Below are 13,586 nucleotides of genomic sequence, written 5' to 3'. Positions count from 1 at the left end.
TAGCATGGGTGCTTCTGATGTTCACGTGGAAGGAACTGTGACTAATTCATGCCTTGACGTTGCAAAGCCAGCCTAATGGCACAAATATTATCACTGGATCAAGAAGAGTGACGGAGAAGTAATTCTGTTTTAATTCTTTACAGGATCTGAACATCGCAGATTAGGCTAATATTTATTGCTTATGTCCAAGTACCCATGAGTAAGCGGTTATGAGAAGTCTTCCTAGCTCATGGGGCTACAAACAATCCAGGGCTTTTAGCAAAGAAATTACAGGAATTTGATCTAATGACACTGAAGAAATTGCAATAAAGTTCCAAGTTAGAATGGTGTGCAGCTTGGTGGAAAATATGTAATTGGTGATACTCCCATGCATCCATTGTATTCATCTTTCTACGTGGTAGAGTTTGCAGTTTGGAAGGTGTTGCTGAAGGAGCTTTGGTGAGCTACTGTAATGCATCTGCAGTACAGGGCTGCTGCTGAGCATCAGTGGTGGAGTCAGCAAATGGTTAAGGTGGCAGACGGGGTACCACAGAAGGGGCTACTTTGCCCTGGATGATGTTTAAGCTGCATCAAGGCTTTACAGGCTGAACAGCTTACTTCTACTCCTGTCTCTTATGGTCTTATCCATGCAAATGAAGTGTTCAATCACAGTCCAATTTCTCCCTTATGAACAGGCATTGGGAAGTCAGCGGTTGAGTTACTGCTACAGAATTATGGAGTTGTACAGCATGGAAACAGACTCTTCAGTCTAACTTGTTCATGCTGACCAGATATCCTAAATTAATCCAGTCCTATTTGCCAGCATTTGGCCCATATCCCCCTAAATCCTTCCTATTCATGTATCCATCCAGGTGCCTTTTGAATGTGGTAATTGTACCAGCCCCCACCACTTCCTCTAGCAGTTCATTCCATATACAAATCCTCTGCATGTAAAAGTTGTCCCTTAGGTCCCTTTTAAATCTTTCCCCTCTCAACTTAAACCTACGCCCTGTAGTTTTGGACTCCCTAACCCCGGGAAAAAGACCTTGGCTATTCACCCTAACCATGCCCCTCATGATTTTATAAACCTCTATGTCACTCCTCAGCCTTGACACTCAAAGGAATATAGCCCCAGGCTATTCAGCCTCTCTCCGTAGCTCAAACCCTCCAATCCTGGCAACATCCTTGTAACTCTTTTCTGAACCCTTTCAATTTAATGTCTTTCCTACAGGAAGGAGACCAGAACTTAAGACCATAAGACATAGGAGCGGAAGTAAGGCCATTCAGCCCATCGAGTCCACTCCACCATTCAATCATGGCTGATGGGCATTTCAACTCCACTTACCCGCATTCTCCCCGTAGCCCTTAACTCCTTGTGACATCAAGAATTTATCAATTTCTGCCTTGAAGACATTTAGCGTCCCAGCCTCCACTGCACTCTGTGGCAATGAATTCCACAGGCCCACCACTCTCTGGCTGATGAAACGTCTCCGCATTTCTGTTCTGAATTTACCCCCTCTAATTCTAAGGCTGTGTCCACGGGTCCTAGTCTCCTCGCCTAACAAAAACAATTTCCTAGCGTCCACCCTCTCCAAGCCATGTATTATCTTGTAAGTTTCTATTAGATCTCCCCTTAATCTTCTAAACTCCAATGAATACAATCCCAGGATCCTCAGCCGTTCCTCATATGTTCGACCTACCATTCTAGGGATCTGGAACTTAACACAGTATTCCAGAAGTAGCCTAACCAATATTGTGTCCAGCCACAATATGACCTCCAAACTCCTACACTCAATGCACTGATCAATAAAGGCAAGTGTGCTTTCTTCACTATCCTGTCTACCTATGATTCCACTTTCAAGGAACTATGAACCTGCACCTCAAGGTCTCTTTGGTCAGCAACACTTCCTGGGTCCATACCATTAAGTGTATAAATCATGCTTTAATTTGCCTTACTAAAATGCAATGCCCCACATTTGTGACTCCTCAGCCGATCACACCATCTGATCAAGGTACTGTTGCACTCCGAGATAATCTTCTTCCTTGTGCACACCAATATTGGTATGATCTGCAAGTTTACTAACCGTACCTCCTATATTCATACCCAAATCATTTATATAAAAAAAAGCGGTGGAGCCAGCAACTATCCTTGCAGTACACTATTGGTCACAGGCCTCCAGTCTGAAAAACAACCCTCCACCATCACCCTCTGACTTCAAGCCAATTTTGGATCAAAATGGCTAGCTCTCCCTTGATTCCACATGATCTAACCTTGTTACCAGTCCACCATGCAGAACCATGTTGAATGCCTTGCTGAAGTCCATACAGACAATATCCACCATTCTGCCTTCATCAATCTTCTTTGTCAATTCTTCAAAAACTCAAATTAGTGAGATATGATTTCCCAAATACAGAGCCATGCTGACTATCCCTAATCAGTCCTTGCCTTTCTAGGTACATTTAAATTCTGTCCCTCAGAATCCCTTCAACAACCTACTCATCACTGATGTTGGGCTTATCAGTCTATACTTCCCTAGCTTCTCCTTACCACCTTTCTTAAATAATGGCACCACATTAGCCATCCTACTTAGTCTTAGCAGTCGGACCTGTTCTTCTAGTCAGAGTTACTTATATGGTTGACCCAGTTTAGTTTCTGGTCAATGTTCAAGTGTTGACAGAGGAGATTCAATGATGGCAATGTGACTGAATGTCAAGCAAAGACCTCTACATTCTCTCATGCTGGAGATGGTCATTGTCTGGCACATTACGGCCTGGCAGCACTTATGTGGCATGTATTACTTGCCACTTATCAACCTAACCCTGAACACTGTCGAGGCCTTGCTGCACATAGTTTTTGTATTTCACTTGCTGGACCTGGGCACAGTTGCCTGGCCAGTATTTATTGTCAGTTCCTAGTTGCCTTTGAGAATGCTGAGCTGCCTTCTTGAACCATTGCAGCATGACCCACAATGCTTTTAGGGAGGGAATGTCAGGATTTTGACTCAGTGACACTGAAGGAATAGCAATATATTTCCAAGTCAGGATGGAGTGTGACTTGGAGGGGATGTTGCAGGTGGTGGTGTTACCACGTACCTGCTGCCCTTGCCCTTGTAGATGGAAGTGGTTGTGAATTTGGTAGGTGCTAAAGATCTTTGATGAATTTCTACAATGCATCTTATGGATGGTAGCAGCAGTGTGTACTAAGTGTCAGTGGTGGAGGGAGTGGATGCTTGTGAATGTGATGCCAAACAAGCAGGCTGCTTTGTCTTGGTTAGTGGAGAAAGTGATGACTGCAGATGCTGGAGATCAGAGCTGAAAATGTGTTGCTGGAAAAGCGCAGCAGGTCAGGCAGCATCCAAGGAGCAGGAGAATCGATGTTTCGGGCATAAGCCCTTCTTCATTCCTGAAGAAGAGCCTTTGCCCGAAACGTCGATTCTCCTGCTCCTTGGATGCTGCCTGACCTGCTGCGCTTTTCCAGCAACACCTTTTCTTGTCTTGGTTAGTGCCAAGCTTCTCAAGTGTTGCTGGAGCTGTACTCATCCAGGCAAGTGGGGGCATTCTATCACACTCCTGACTTGTGCCTTGTAGATAGTGGACAGGTTTTGTGAAGTCAAGAGCTGAGTTACTCCCTGCAGTATTCTGAGCCTCTGACTTGCTCTTGTAGCCACTGAGTTTTTGGGGCGAGTCGAGTTGAGTTTCTGATCAACAGTAACATCAAGAATTTTGATAGTGGGTGATTCAGTGATTGTAACACCACTGAATATCACGGGCAGTTATTAGATTTTCTCTTATTGCAGTTAGTCACTGCCTGGCATTTCTGTGGGGTAAATGTTACTTGCCACTTGTCTGGATATTGTCCAGATCTTGTGCATTTGAACATGGACTGCTTCAGTATCTGAGGACTCACAAAAGGTGCCAAACATCTCTATCATCCGCAAACATCCTCATTTCTGATCTTATGACGGAGGGAAAGTCATTGATGAAGCAGTTTGAGATGACTGGGTCTCGGATACTACCCTGAGGAACTCCTGCAGAGACATCCTAGAGCTGAGATGTCTGACCTCAAATTACCAGAATCATCTTCCAATATTCCAGGTATGACTCCAACCAGCAGAGAGTTTGCCCCTAATGCTAATTGACTCCAGTTTTGCCAGGGCTCTGAGGCCATACTTAGTTAAATGCAGCCTTAATGTCAAGGGTTGTCACTCTCACCTCAACCTGTGGAATCAAACTCTTTTGTTATCTTTGAACCCAGGCTGTAATGAGATCGCGTGCTGAGTGGCCCTGCTGGAACTCAAACAGGGCACATACAAACAGTATCTGAGGAGTCATGAATGGTGTTCAACATTGCACAATCACCAGCAAGCATCCCCACTTCTGAACTTACAATGGAGAGAAGGTTATACATGAAATAGCTGAAGATTGGGCATAGGAAAGTAATCTGAGGAACTCTTGCAGTGATGCCCTAGGATTGAGGCAACCACAACTAACTTCCCTTATACTAGATTTGACTAGCAGAGAGTTCTCTTATTGCCACTTTGTTGCTCAGTGCAAATGACCCATCAGTTTATGTTATATCCCGTCATAAACTTATCAAGCCTTAATCTCAAAAAGGGGAAGAAATCGTGACTTTGCCTCTAGACTAGAAATGTGACTTTTTACATTTTATTCACATATCCGCCTAACTAGCTGAATGTTTCTATTTTTTTTGTTCAGATTTCAAGCATTTTTAGTATTTTACTTTATGTCCCGAATCTACTCAGCTCTCATGGAAAAATGGGACATGTTAACTCTCGCTTCATAACTACAAATATTCACACTGGTGCAGAACTGCCAAACCTAAAGATCCAAAAAACTCAACAAAAAAAACTCACTGCAGTACAAACATAAAAACAGAGAAAGCTGGAAATACTCATCGGGGCTGGCACAGTTTGGAGACAGAAGTGAGCTGTCAACCTTAACCTTTATGATTGATGGTCTTTTAAAGGAAGATGAGGAAAGACTTTTTTTTAAGGTCTCATAAAAGCCCTCTTATTGTTCCTAGACTACATTAACCAAAATCACCGCTTCCCTCAGCATGATAATTGCTTTCTCGCAGGAACTGGTCATTTTCCCAAGGTCTCAGATCAGAAAACTTCATCACAGTGCTGCTCACTGGATTAGAGCAATATAGCATAGCATACAGTAACAACAACAGCCTAATCAAATGTTTTTGTGACAGATGTTAATTGGCCCCAAGGAGTTAATATATAATAACTTATTTACGAACAACAATATTTTCCAGATGTCTAATGAAGGAGAGTCTACCAGCATTTGAAAACTGCTGACAAATTCTCAAGAGTCTATGTTATTTTAATAAATTTTTTTGAATTCCTAAAGGAGCAATCCCTACTTTCCTGTGACTGAAATATCAAAACGAGAGTTGAAATAATTAATAATTCCATTACAATGGACCTTTAAGTTATTTTCCTCTGTTATGAGCTAGAGATTTGCATAGCATCTGACACAAAGATCAAAATGTTAAAACAGAATCATATGAGCTCCATCAATGGTCTAACAAATGCATTTCCTAGTGAAGCATTAAATCATGTAAACTGGAAGACAGCAATTGGGCAATAAACAGGATGCAGAGAAAGTTGTCTGAAATTAGGCTTCTGGTTGCTACTTAAACATATCTACTGAAAAGGATGCACATATGGAAAACAGATGGTGACAGCTTCAGCTTTGATGCACCATGCAGTACAACACCCACTATCAAGCTTGCACAAGACAATTGTGTGGTATGAATGGAATTCCCCACCTATAAAATGACACTCAGTGAGTACCAGGATCTATGATACGTGGAGAACAGAATAGAGTTGGGGAGACTTAAGAATTGTAGTACGAGCTCTATAAAATTGAACTGCCTGGCTTAATGAAATCCAAGTTAATACTTCAGCAAAGTACAACAATGGAATCTGCCAAAAGCTGAAGGCTCGGTTAGAGACAAAAAAAATTGCAGATGCTGGAATCCAAGGAAGATAAGCAGGAGACTGGAAGAACACAGCAAGCCAGGCAGCATCAGGTGGTGAAGAAGTCAACATTTCAGGTGTAACCCTTCTTCAGGACTGGGAGTGGGTGTAAGGGGAGCTGCAGATAAATGGGATGGGGGGAGGTGGTGAGGTGGGAATAGGTGAACACAAGTAGAGGGTACGACCTGGTTGGTCGATGGAATGAATCCAGTTGGTGGCTAGAAGGAAGAGTCGATCAGAGCCCAGAGGACTTAACATTGAGTTCTCCAATTTCAAATAACCTCCCTTCCCATCACCCAACTTCTTTCCCAAGCCCTCACCTCTCCCTTCCATTCCTCTCATCGACCAACCAGGTTGTACCCTCTACATGTATTCACCTATCCTCCACCCCGTGGCCCCCAACTCACTTTATCTGCAGTTCCCCTTACACCCATCCCCAGTCCTGAAGAAGAGTTACACCTGAAATGTTGACTTTTCCACCTCCTGATGCTGCCTGAAAAACTGAAGGCTGTCCAATGAACCAAAAAGCTGAACAAACAACTCATGAAGCAATCTGTAAAGACCGTAATTAGAAGTGCTGTTTCGTATGAATGAGAAATTGGACCTTAAGGAAAGAAGAGACTGACTTGCTAAAATGGTTTGAAATTTGGGTTTAGAGAAGAATCAAAAGAATCAGTTGAACAGAGAAAGTAACAAATGAAGAAGCACTGTGGAGAGTAAATGAACAAAGTAAACAAACAATGAAATGTGATAAAAACAGACTGAATCTCAGTAGGTATCTCAAGTCATACAGTCACACAGCACAGAAACAGACCCTTCGGTCTAACTCGTCCGCGCTAATCAGACATCCCAATGTGACCCAGTCCAATTTGACAGCATTTGGCCCATATCCCTCTAAATCCTTCCTATTCATGTACCCATCCAGATGCCTTTTAAATTTTGTAATTGCATCTGTCTCTACCACCTGCCCCCCCTACCTTAGACCTATGCCATCTAGTTTTGGACTCACCCAACTTTGGCTAATCACTCTATCCATGCCCCTTGTGATTTTATAAACCTCTATAAGGTCACCCCACAACCTCTGATGCTCCCGGGAAAAAAGCCCCAGCCTATTCAGCCTCTGACTATAACAGAAAAACCTTCCAGTCCACAACATGACATCCCAACTCCTATACTCAATCTACTGACCAATGAAGGCAAGCATGCCAAACGCCTTCTTCACTATCCTGTCTCCCTGAGACTCGACTTGCATGTAATTATGCACCTGCACCCCTAGATCTCTTTGTTTGACAACACCCCCCAGAACCCTATCAAACTGAGGAAACACATGTGTAAGAGACATTATGGAGGAGAAACTTCAAGAAAAAAAGTAAAATCAATGGTTTATTACTTGAAAATTGAAGAGACTAGCACGGGAAATTGGGAAATGAAAAGACTGGCACAGGATACAGACATGAAAGGAATACTATAAGGTAAGGACATGCCTTTGGGCAGGGAAGGAAGAGAGGGGATGGGGGGAGGAGGAAGAGAAGAAAGGAGGGTAATAGTGGTGTTTTGGTGTGCATTTATAATAGATAACACAAAAAAGATAACATTTACTTCTCTGAGGTCTGGAATGGCATCTAGTAGGGCTTCGTACACTGTTGTCATCTGAGCAGAAACCCAAAAACTGTTCATCCTGAAAGACAAATCAAAATCTGAAATTAGGAAAACACATTTGACTGACTGCCAACTTCACCTAGAATGACTACAGAATCAGATAAGTGTTACAGTACAGAAAGACATCATTCGGTCCGTCTGATCTGCAATAACAGCTCTCCAAATGAACATCACTCATTTTTTTGCCTTTCCTCATATCCTTGTATTTTTGAATAGAAATAATCATCCAACGTCCCCCGAATTCCTCATAATGAATCTGTATCCACCAACAGTTTCCATGTAGTGCAATCCAAAACTTGTACGAAAACATTCTTTCCTCAACTTAATTTGCTTCTTTTAAACCAATGCCTGCTCATTATTTATCCTTTAAGGAGCAGACTTAGGAGCAGCAAGGCCTGTTTTCTTTTGGATGACCAGGTAGTACAGCACTACCTATTTCAGCATTGAATAGGCTACAACTTTATTTATATAAGACAAATGAGCTACATTAGAATGCCGAACAAACATCCCAGTACAATTCTTGCAACTGGCCAAGGCAGCCACCATTTACTGAAACTTACTTTGTAGAGAAAGTAAAGAATTTGCTTTTATGTTGCTTTTCACATCTTCAGGACAATGTAAGCTAGAATCAATTACTTTTCAAGAAGGATAGTAGACATAAACCAGAGAATTACAGACCAGTGAGTCTCACGTGAGTGGTAGAGGGACGTTTGGAGAACGTTTCTAAAGAACAGAAATGATCTCCATTTGGGGAAGGCAAAGTTTGATCAGGAATAGTCAGCATGGCTTTGTCAGCAGTCATGGCAAACATACTTAATTAATTTTTAAGAGGACATGACGAGGTGTGTAGAATAGGGTAGTACAGTCAATGAAGTTTATTTGGATTTCAGCAAGTCTCTGAAAAGGTCCCACATAGAAGATTGATAAAGAAGATAAATGCATTTTTTTGATTATATGTTTTATTGGGATCTGTCTCTTGATTAAACTTTAAAAACATAAATACATAGGTACTACGCTAGCTTGCATCAGCAAGACTGTGTTATTTTCTGGGCTATAGATTTTTAAGGTGCAAAGATGTCCTTTAGTAGAGTGATGTGCTCTTCCTGTTAGATATGGATGATAAGGGACAGTTTTCATGTCACCGATGATCATGTCTGCTAGAAGTGTGCTTGGTCGCGAACTTTCTCAGATTGCATGATAGGTTGGAGCAGCACTTACAGGCAATAAGTAATTTACAGGAGCTAGGAGGTGTGAGTTGCAGAATGGGAGATGAACTGAAGAAACAGGTAGATTGGTTACCTCCAAGAAAGGTAGGAGAGGGAGGTAGGTCGTGCAGGAGTCTCCTGTGGCTATTTCCAAAACATTATGCAGTTTTGAAAAATATACAGGCTGATGGACTCTCAGGGGAATGTAGTACTGACAGCCCGTTTTCTGGTACCAAGACTGGTTCTAATGTAACAAGGGGCATGTCAGGCTCCAATTGATTGATTGTAACAAGGGACTCTCGAGTCAGAGGCACAGACAGATGTTTCTGCAGCCAACAGCTAGAAATCAGAATGGTGCATTGCCTCCCTGTTGCAGGATCAAAAATATCTTGGTGAGGTTGCAGAATATTCTGAAAGGGAAGAAACACCAGCAGGAGGTCATTGTACACATTAGAACTAATGACACAGGAAAAGGATGAGATTCTGAGGAGAGAATACAGGAAGTTAGGCAAGAATTTAAGAAGAAAGTCCCTAGAAGATAGTAATATCTGGTTTACTCCCGGTGTCACAAGCTAGTGAGGGTCAGGGTAGAAAGATAGAGCAGATGAGTGCGTGGTTGAGGAGCTGGTGCAGGGGAGGATTCACATTTTTGGATCATTGGAATCTCTTCGGGGGTGGAAGTGACCTGTATAAGAAGGACAACTGAATTTGAAGGGGACTAATATACTGGTGGTGAGATTTGCTAGAGCCGCTCAGGAGGATATAAACTAGCAAGTGATGGAGATAGTGAGGAAAGAGATTGGGCTGAGACCAATACAGGTGGGAAAAGGAGCAAGTCAGTCAGGGCAGGCAGGAACAAATCAGAAAGAGAGGCTGGACTGATAAATTGCATTTATTTCAATGCAAGAGGCCTAACAGATAACGCAGATGAACTCAGGGCATGGTTGAGAACATGGGGCTGGGATGTCATAGTAATTACAGAGTTGTGGCTCAGGGATGGACAGGACTGAAAGCTTAATGTTCTAGGGTAGAGATACTATAGGAAGGATAGGAAGAGGGGCAAGAGAGGAGGGGGAATGGTGTTTTTGATTAGGGATAATATTAGGGCTGTACTTAGGGAGGATATTCCTGAGAATACATCCAGGGCAGTTATTTGGGGGAAACTGAGAAACTAGAATGGGTGATCACCTTCTTGGGATTGTACTATAGACCTCACCTTCCCCCCCCCCCCCCCCCCCCCCAAATAGCTAGCAGGAAATTGAGAAACGAATTTGTAAGATCTCAGTTATCTGTAAGAACAGTGGGGCGGTTATGGTAGGGGATTTTAACTTTCCAAACAAAGACTGGAGCTACCATAGTGTTAAGTGCTCCTTTGGAGAGGAATTTATTAAGTGTGTAGGAGAAAATTTTCTGATTCAGTATGTGGATGTACGTACTTGACCTACTCTTGGCAAATAAGAGAATAACAGCAGCTCACTATGCACTTGCCCTAATGGATACAAAATATCCAATAGCATTATTTCTCAGATCTGTTAGAGGTTTCCAATGAGACAAACGAAAAATGTGTTTATGTCCATTTCCACAGTTTTTTCCTGAAGCCAGTGTCCAGACATTTTAGATTAAAGGACCCCACTCCATCAAGCACAGCAGACCAGGAAATTCTCCCGAGTCACTCTACCAAGCATGCACACATGCAAACACACACACACTCTCATGTACACTCATACGTACACACTCACATACACGCACACACAGACATAAGTCAATGGGGTGAATTTGCATATGCAGACACGTTCTATTTTACTCAAAAAAGCATACAATCTGCAGGCAGTCAATTTTTGACTGTAACATTTTGATTCCTGAAGAAGGGCTCATGCCCGAAACATCGATTCTCCTGCTCCTTGGATGCTGCCTGACCTGCTGCGCTTTTCCAGCAAAACATTTTCAACTGTGATCTCCAGCATCTGCAGTCCTCACTTTCTCCCTGTAACATTTTATAAACTTCTACTTTGGAAATAGAACCAGTCTGACTCAAGATTGGGATACAGATAGACTCTAACCTCACACCTTTAATGCACTGTCTGAGCTGAGATGTCACTTTTTTGCTTTATAAAACTTTAAGTTATCTCGAGAAAGACTTAAACGAAGTTCTGGGATTTACATATTAATGAACCAAAACTTGCAACCCATTCTAAAAGATGGAAAACTTATCAGCAGTCTAGGTTTGTCCAATATATCGTTTCAGTTGCATGACACTGTAATCTTTTGCTGTAAATTCTGTGTCTTATGATCCTGCTCCGCAGCTACCGGACAAAGGAGCAGTGCTGCGAAAGCTAGTGCTTCCAAATAAACCTTTTGGTGTTGTGTGATTTTTAACTTTGTCCACCCTAGTCCAACACTGGTACCTCCACACCTAGAAGAGTGTAAAGACAATAGGAGTATACTTAAGAGGGAACGCAGGAGGGCAAAAACGGGACATGAGGTACCTTTGGAAAATAGAATTAAGGAGAGTCCAAGAGATTTCACAAATCTATTCAGGACAAATAGGGTAACATGGGAGAGAATAGGGTCCCTTAAAGATCAGCAAGGCCACCTACGTGTGGAGCCGCTAAACAAGTATTTTGCATCAGTGTTTACTGTGGAGAAGAATATGGAACGTAGTGGACATGGGAAAATAAATAGCAACATTTTGAAAAGTGTCCATAATATACAGGTGATGGTGCTGGACATCTTAAAATGCATAAAGGTGGATAATTCCTGGAACCTGATCAACTGTACCCTGAAACTCTTTGGGAAGCTATGGAAGTGTTTGCTGGGCCCCTTACTGAGATATTTGTATCATCATTAGCCATAGGTTTGCTAACGTGATACCACTATTTAAAAAAGGTGGTAAGGAAAAGCCAGGGAACTGCACACCAGTGAAACAGTGAAAATCGATGGTGGGCAAGTTGTTGGAGGGAATCCTGAATGACAGGATTTACATGTATTTGGAAAGGCAAGCCCTAGCATTGATTAGGGATAGTCAATGGTGTTTTGCAGAGGAAATCATGTCTCACTATGTTGATTAAGTTTTTTTTTGAAGATGTAACAAACAAGATTGATGAGGGCAGAGCAGTGGACGTGTTCTATATGGATTTCAATAAGTCGTTCAATCAGGAGATTCCTCTTGGTAGACTGGTTAGCAAGATTAGATCAGAGGGAATATAGGGAGAACTATCTGTTTGTATGCAGAACTGGAGCTAAGGTAGAATACAGAAGGTGGTGGTGGAGGGTTGCTTTTTAGACTGGAAGCCTGTAACCAGCAGTGTGCCATAAGGATCAGTGCTAGGTCCACTGCTTTTCATCATTTATCTAATTAACTTGGATGTTTACTGAGATGAATGGTTACTAAATTTGCAGATTAACCAAAATTGGAGGTGTAGTGAACAGCAAAAAAGGTTACCACACTGTGCAATGGGATCTTGATTGGATGGGCCACTAGGCTGAGGAGTGGCAGATGGAGTCTAATTTAGGTAAATGTGAGGTGTTACATTTTGGAAAGGCAAATCAGGGCAGGTCTTATACACTTAATGGTAAGGTCCTGAGGAGTGTTGCTGAACAATGAGGCTTTCAGGTGCAGGTTCATAGCTCCTTGAAAGTGGGGTCTCAGGTAGATAGGATAGTGAAGAAGGCATTTGCCTTTATTGGTCAGAGCATTGAGTATAGGAGTCGGGAAGCCATGTTGTGGCTGTACAGGACATTGGTTAGGCCACTTTTGGAATACTGCATTCAGTTTAGTCTCCCTGCTATAGGAAAGATGTTGTGAAACCTGAAAGGGTTCGGAAAAGATTTACAAAGATGTTGCCAGGGTTGGAGGGTTTGAGCTATAGGGAGAGGCTGAATAGGCTGTGGTTATTTTCCGTGGAGCTTCAGAGGGTAATAAACCTTATAGAGGTTTATAAAATCATGAGGTGTATGGGCAGGGTAAATCAACAATGACTTCTCCCTGGGGTGAGGAGTCCCAAAACTAGAGAGCATAAGTTTAGAGTGAGAGGGGAAAGATTTAAAAGGGACCTAAGAGGCAACATTTTCACACAGATGGTAGTGTATGGAATGAACTGCCAGAGGAAGTGGTGGAGACTGGTACAATTGCAACATTTAAAAGGCATCTGTACGGGTATACGAGGTTTAGAGGAACATGGGCCAAATACTAGCAAATGGGATTAGATTAATTTAGGATATCTGGTCGGCATGGACGAGTTGGACCGAATCGTCTGTTTCCGCGTTGTACATCTCTATGTTTGATCCAAATGTGGCTTTGTGATAGGAGACATAAGATAGAGGCAGAAGGTTTCTTGTGGGATTGGAAGCCGGTGACTTGCGGCATACCCACAGGAATCAGTGCTGGGTCCCTCATTGGTTCTGATACATGATATAGAAGAAATATAAATGATATAGAAGAAAATGCAGGGATGATGTTATCAAATGACACAAAGATTAGCTGTGTGGTTGAGAGTAAGGAAGGAGGTCTTGGCTTTCGAAAAGATATCAGTAGATTGGTCAGATGGGCAAATCAATAGCAGATACAATTTAACTCTGATAAGTGAGAGGTAATGTACTTTGAAAGTAGTAACAAGACAAGGGCGCACTCAAAGTGTACTCAAATACATGAAGAAGCTCAAAGGAACAGAGGGGTCTTGGGGTGCTTGTCCACAGATCCCTTAAGGCAGGAGAGATTACTGTAATCGGGTAG

At 42.3% G+C, this 13,586-nt stretch overlaps 1 protein-coding gene across 4 annotated transcripts in view; it reads right to left on the bottom strand.

Moving 5' to 3' along the window:
• Positions 1-13,586, bottom strand: part of kmt2a (lysine (K)-specific methyltransferase 2A) — a 149,968-nt gene that overhangs the window by 102,737 nt on the left and 33,645 nt on the right. For all 4 annotated transcript variants that reach the window (XM_043676499.2, XM_043676501.2, XM_043676502.2 and 1 more), the window contains exon 2: positions 7,590-7,668. In XM_043676499.2, coding sequence (XP_043532434.2) covers positions 7,590-7,668 — 79 coding nt within the window. The remainder of the gene's footprint in view (positions 1-7,589; positions 7,669-13,586) is intronic.

Source organism: Chiloscyllium plagiosum, unplaced genomic scaffold, assembly GCF_037043375.1.
Source record: "Chiloscyllium plagiosum isolate Xiang-an unplaced genomic scaffold, Cpla_swu_hap1 HiC_scaffold_29, whole genome shotgun sequence".
In the NCBI taxonomy this organism is placed as follows: domain Eukaryota; kingdom Metazoa; phylum Chordata; class Chondrichthyes; order Orectolobiformes; family Hemiscylliidae; genus Chiloscyllium; species Chiloscyllium plagiosum.
The sequence above is the reverse complement of the archived record's forward strand: the minus strand, read 5'-3'. Positions and strand labels throughout refer to the sequence as shown.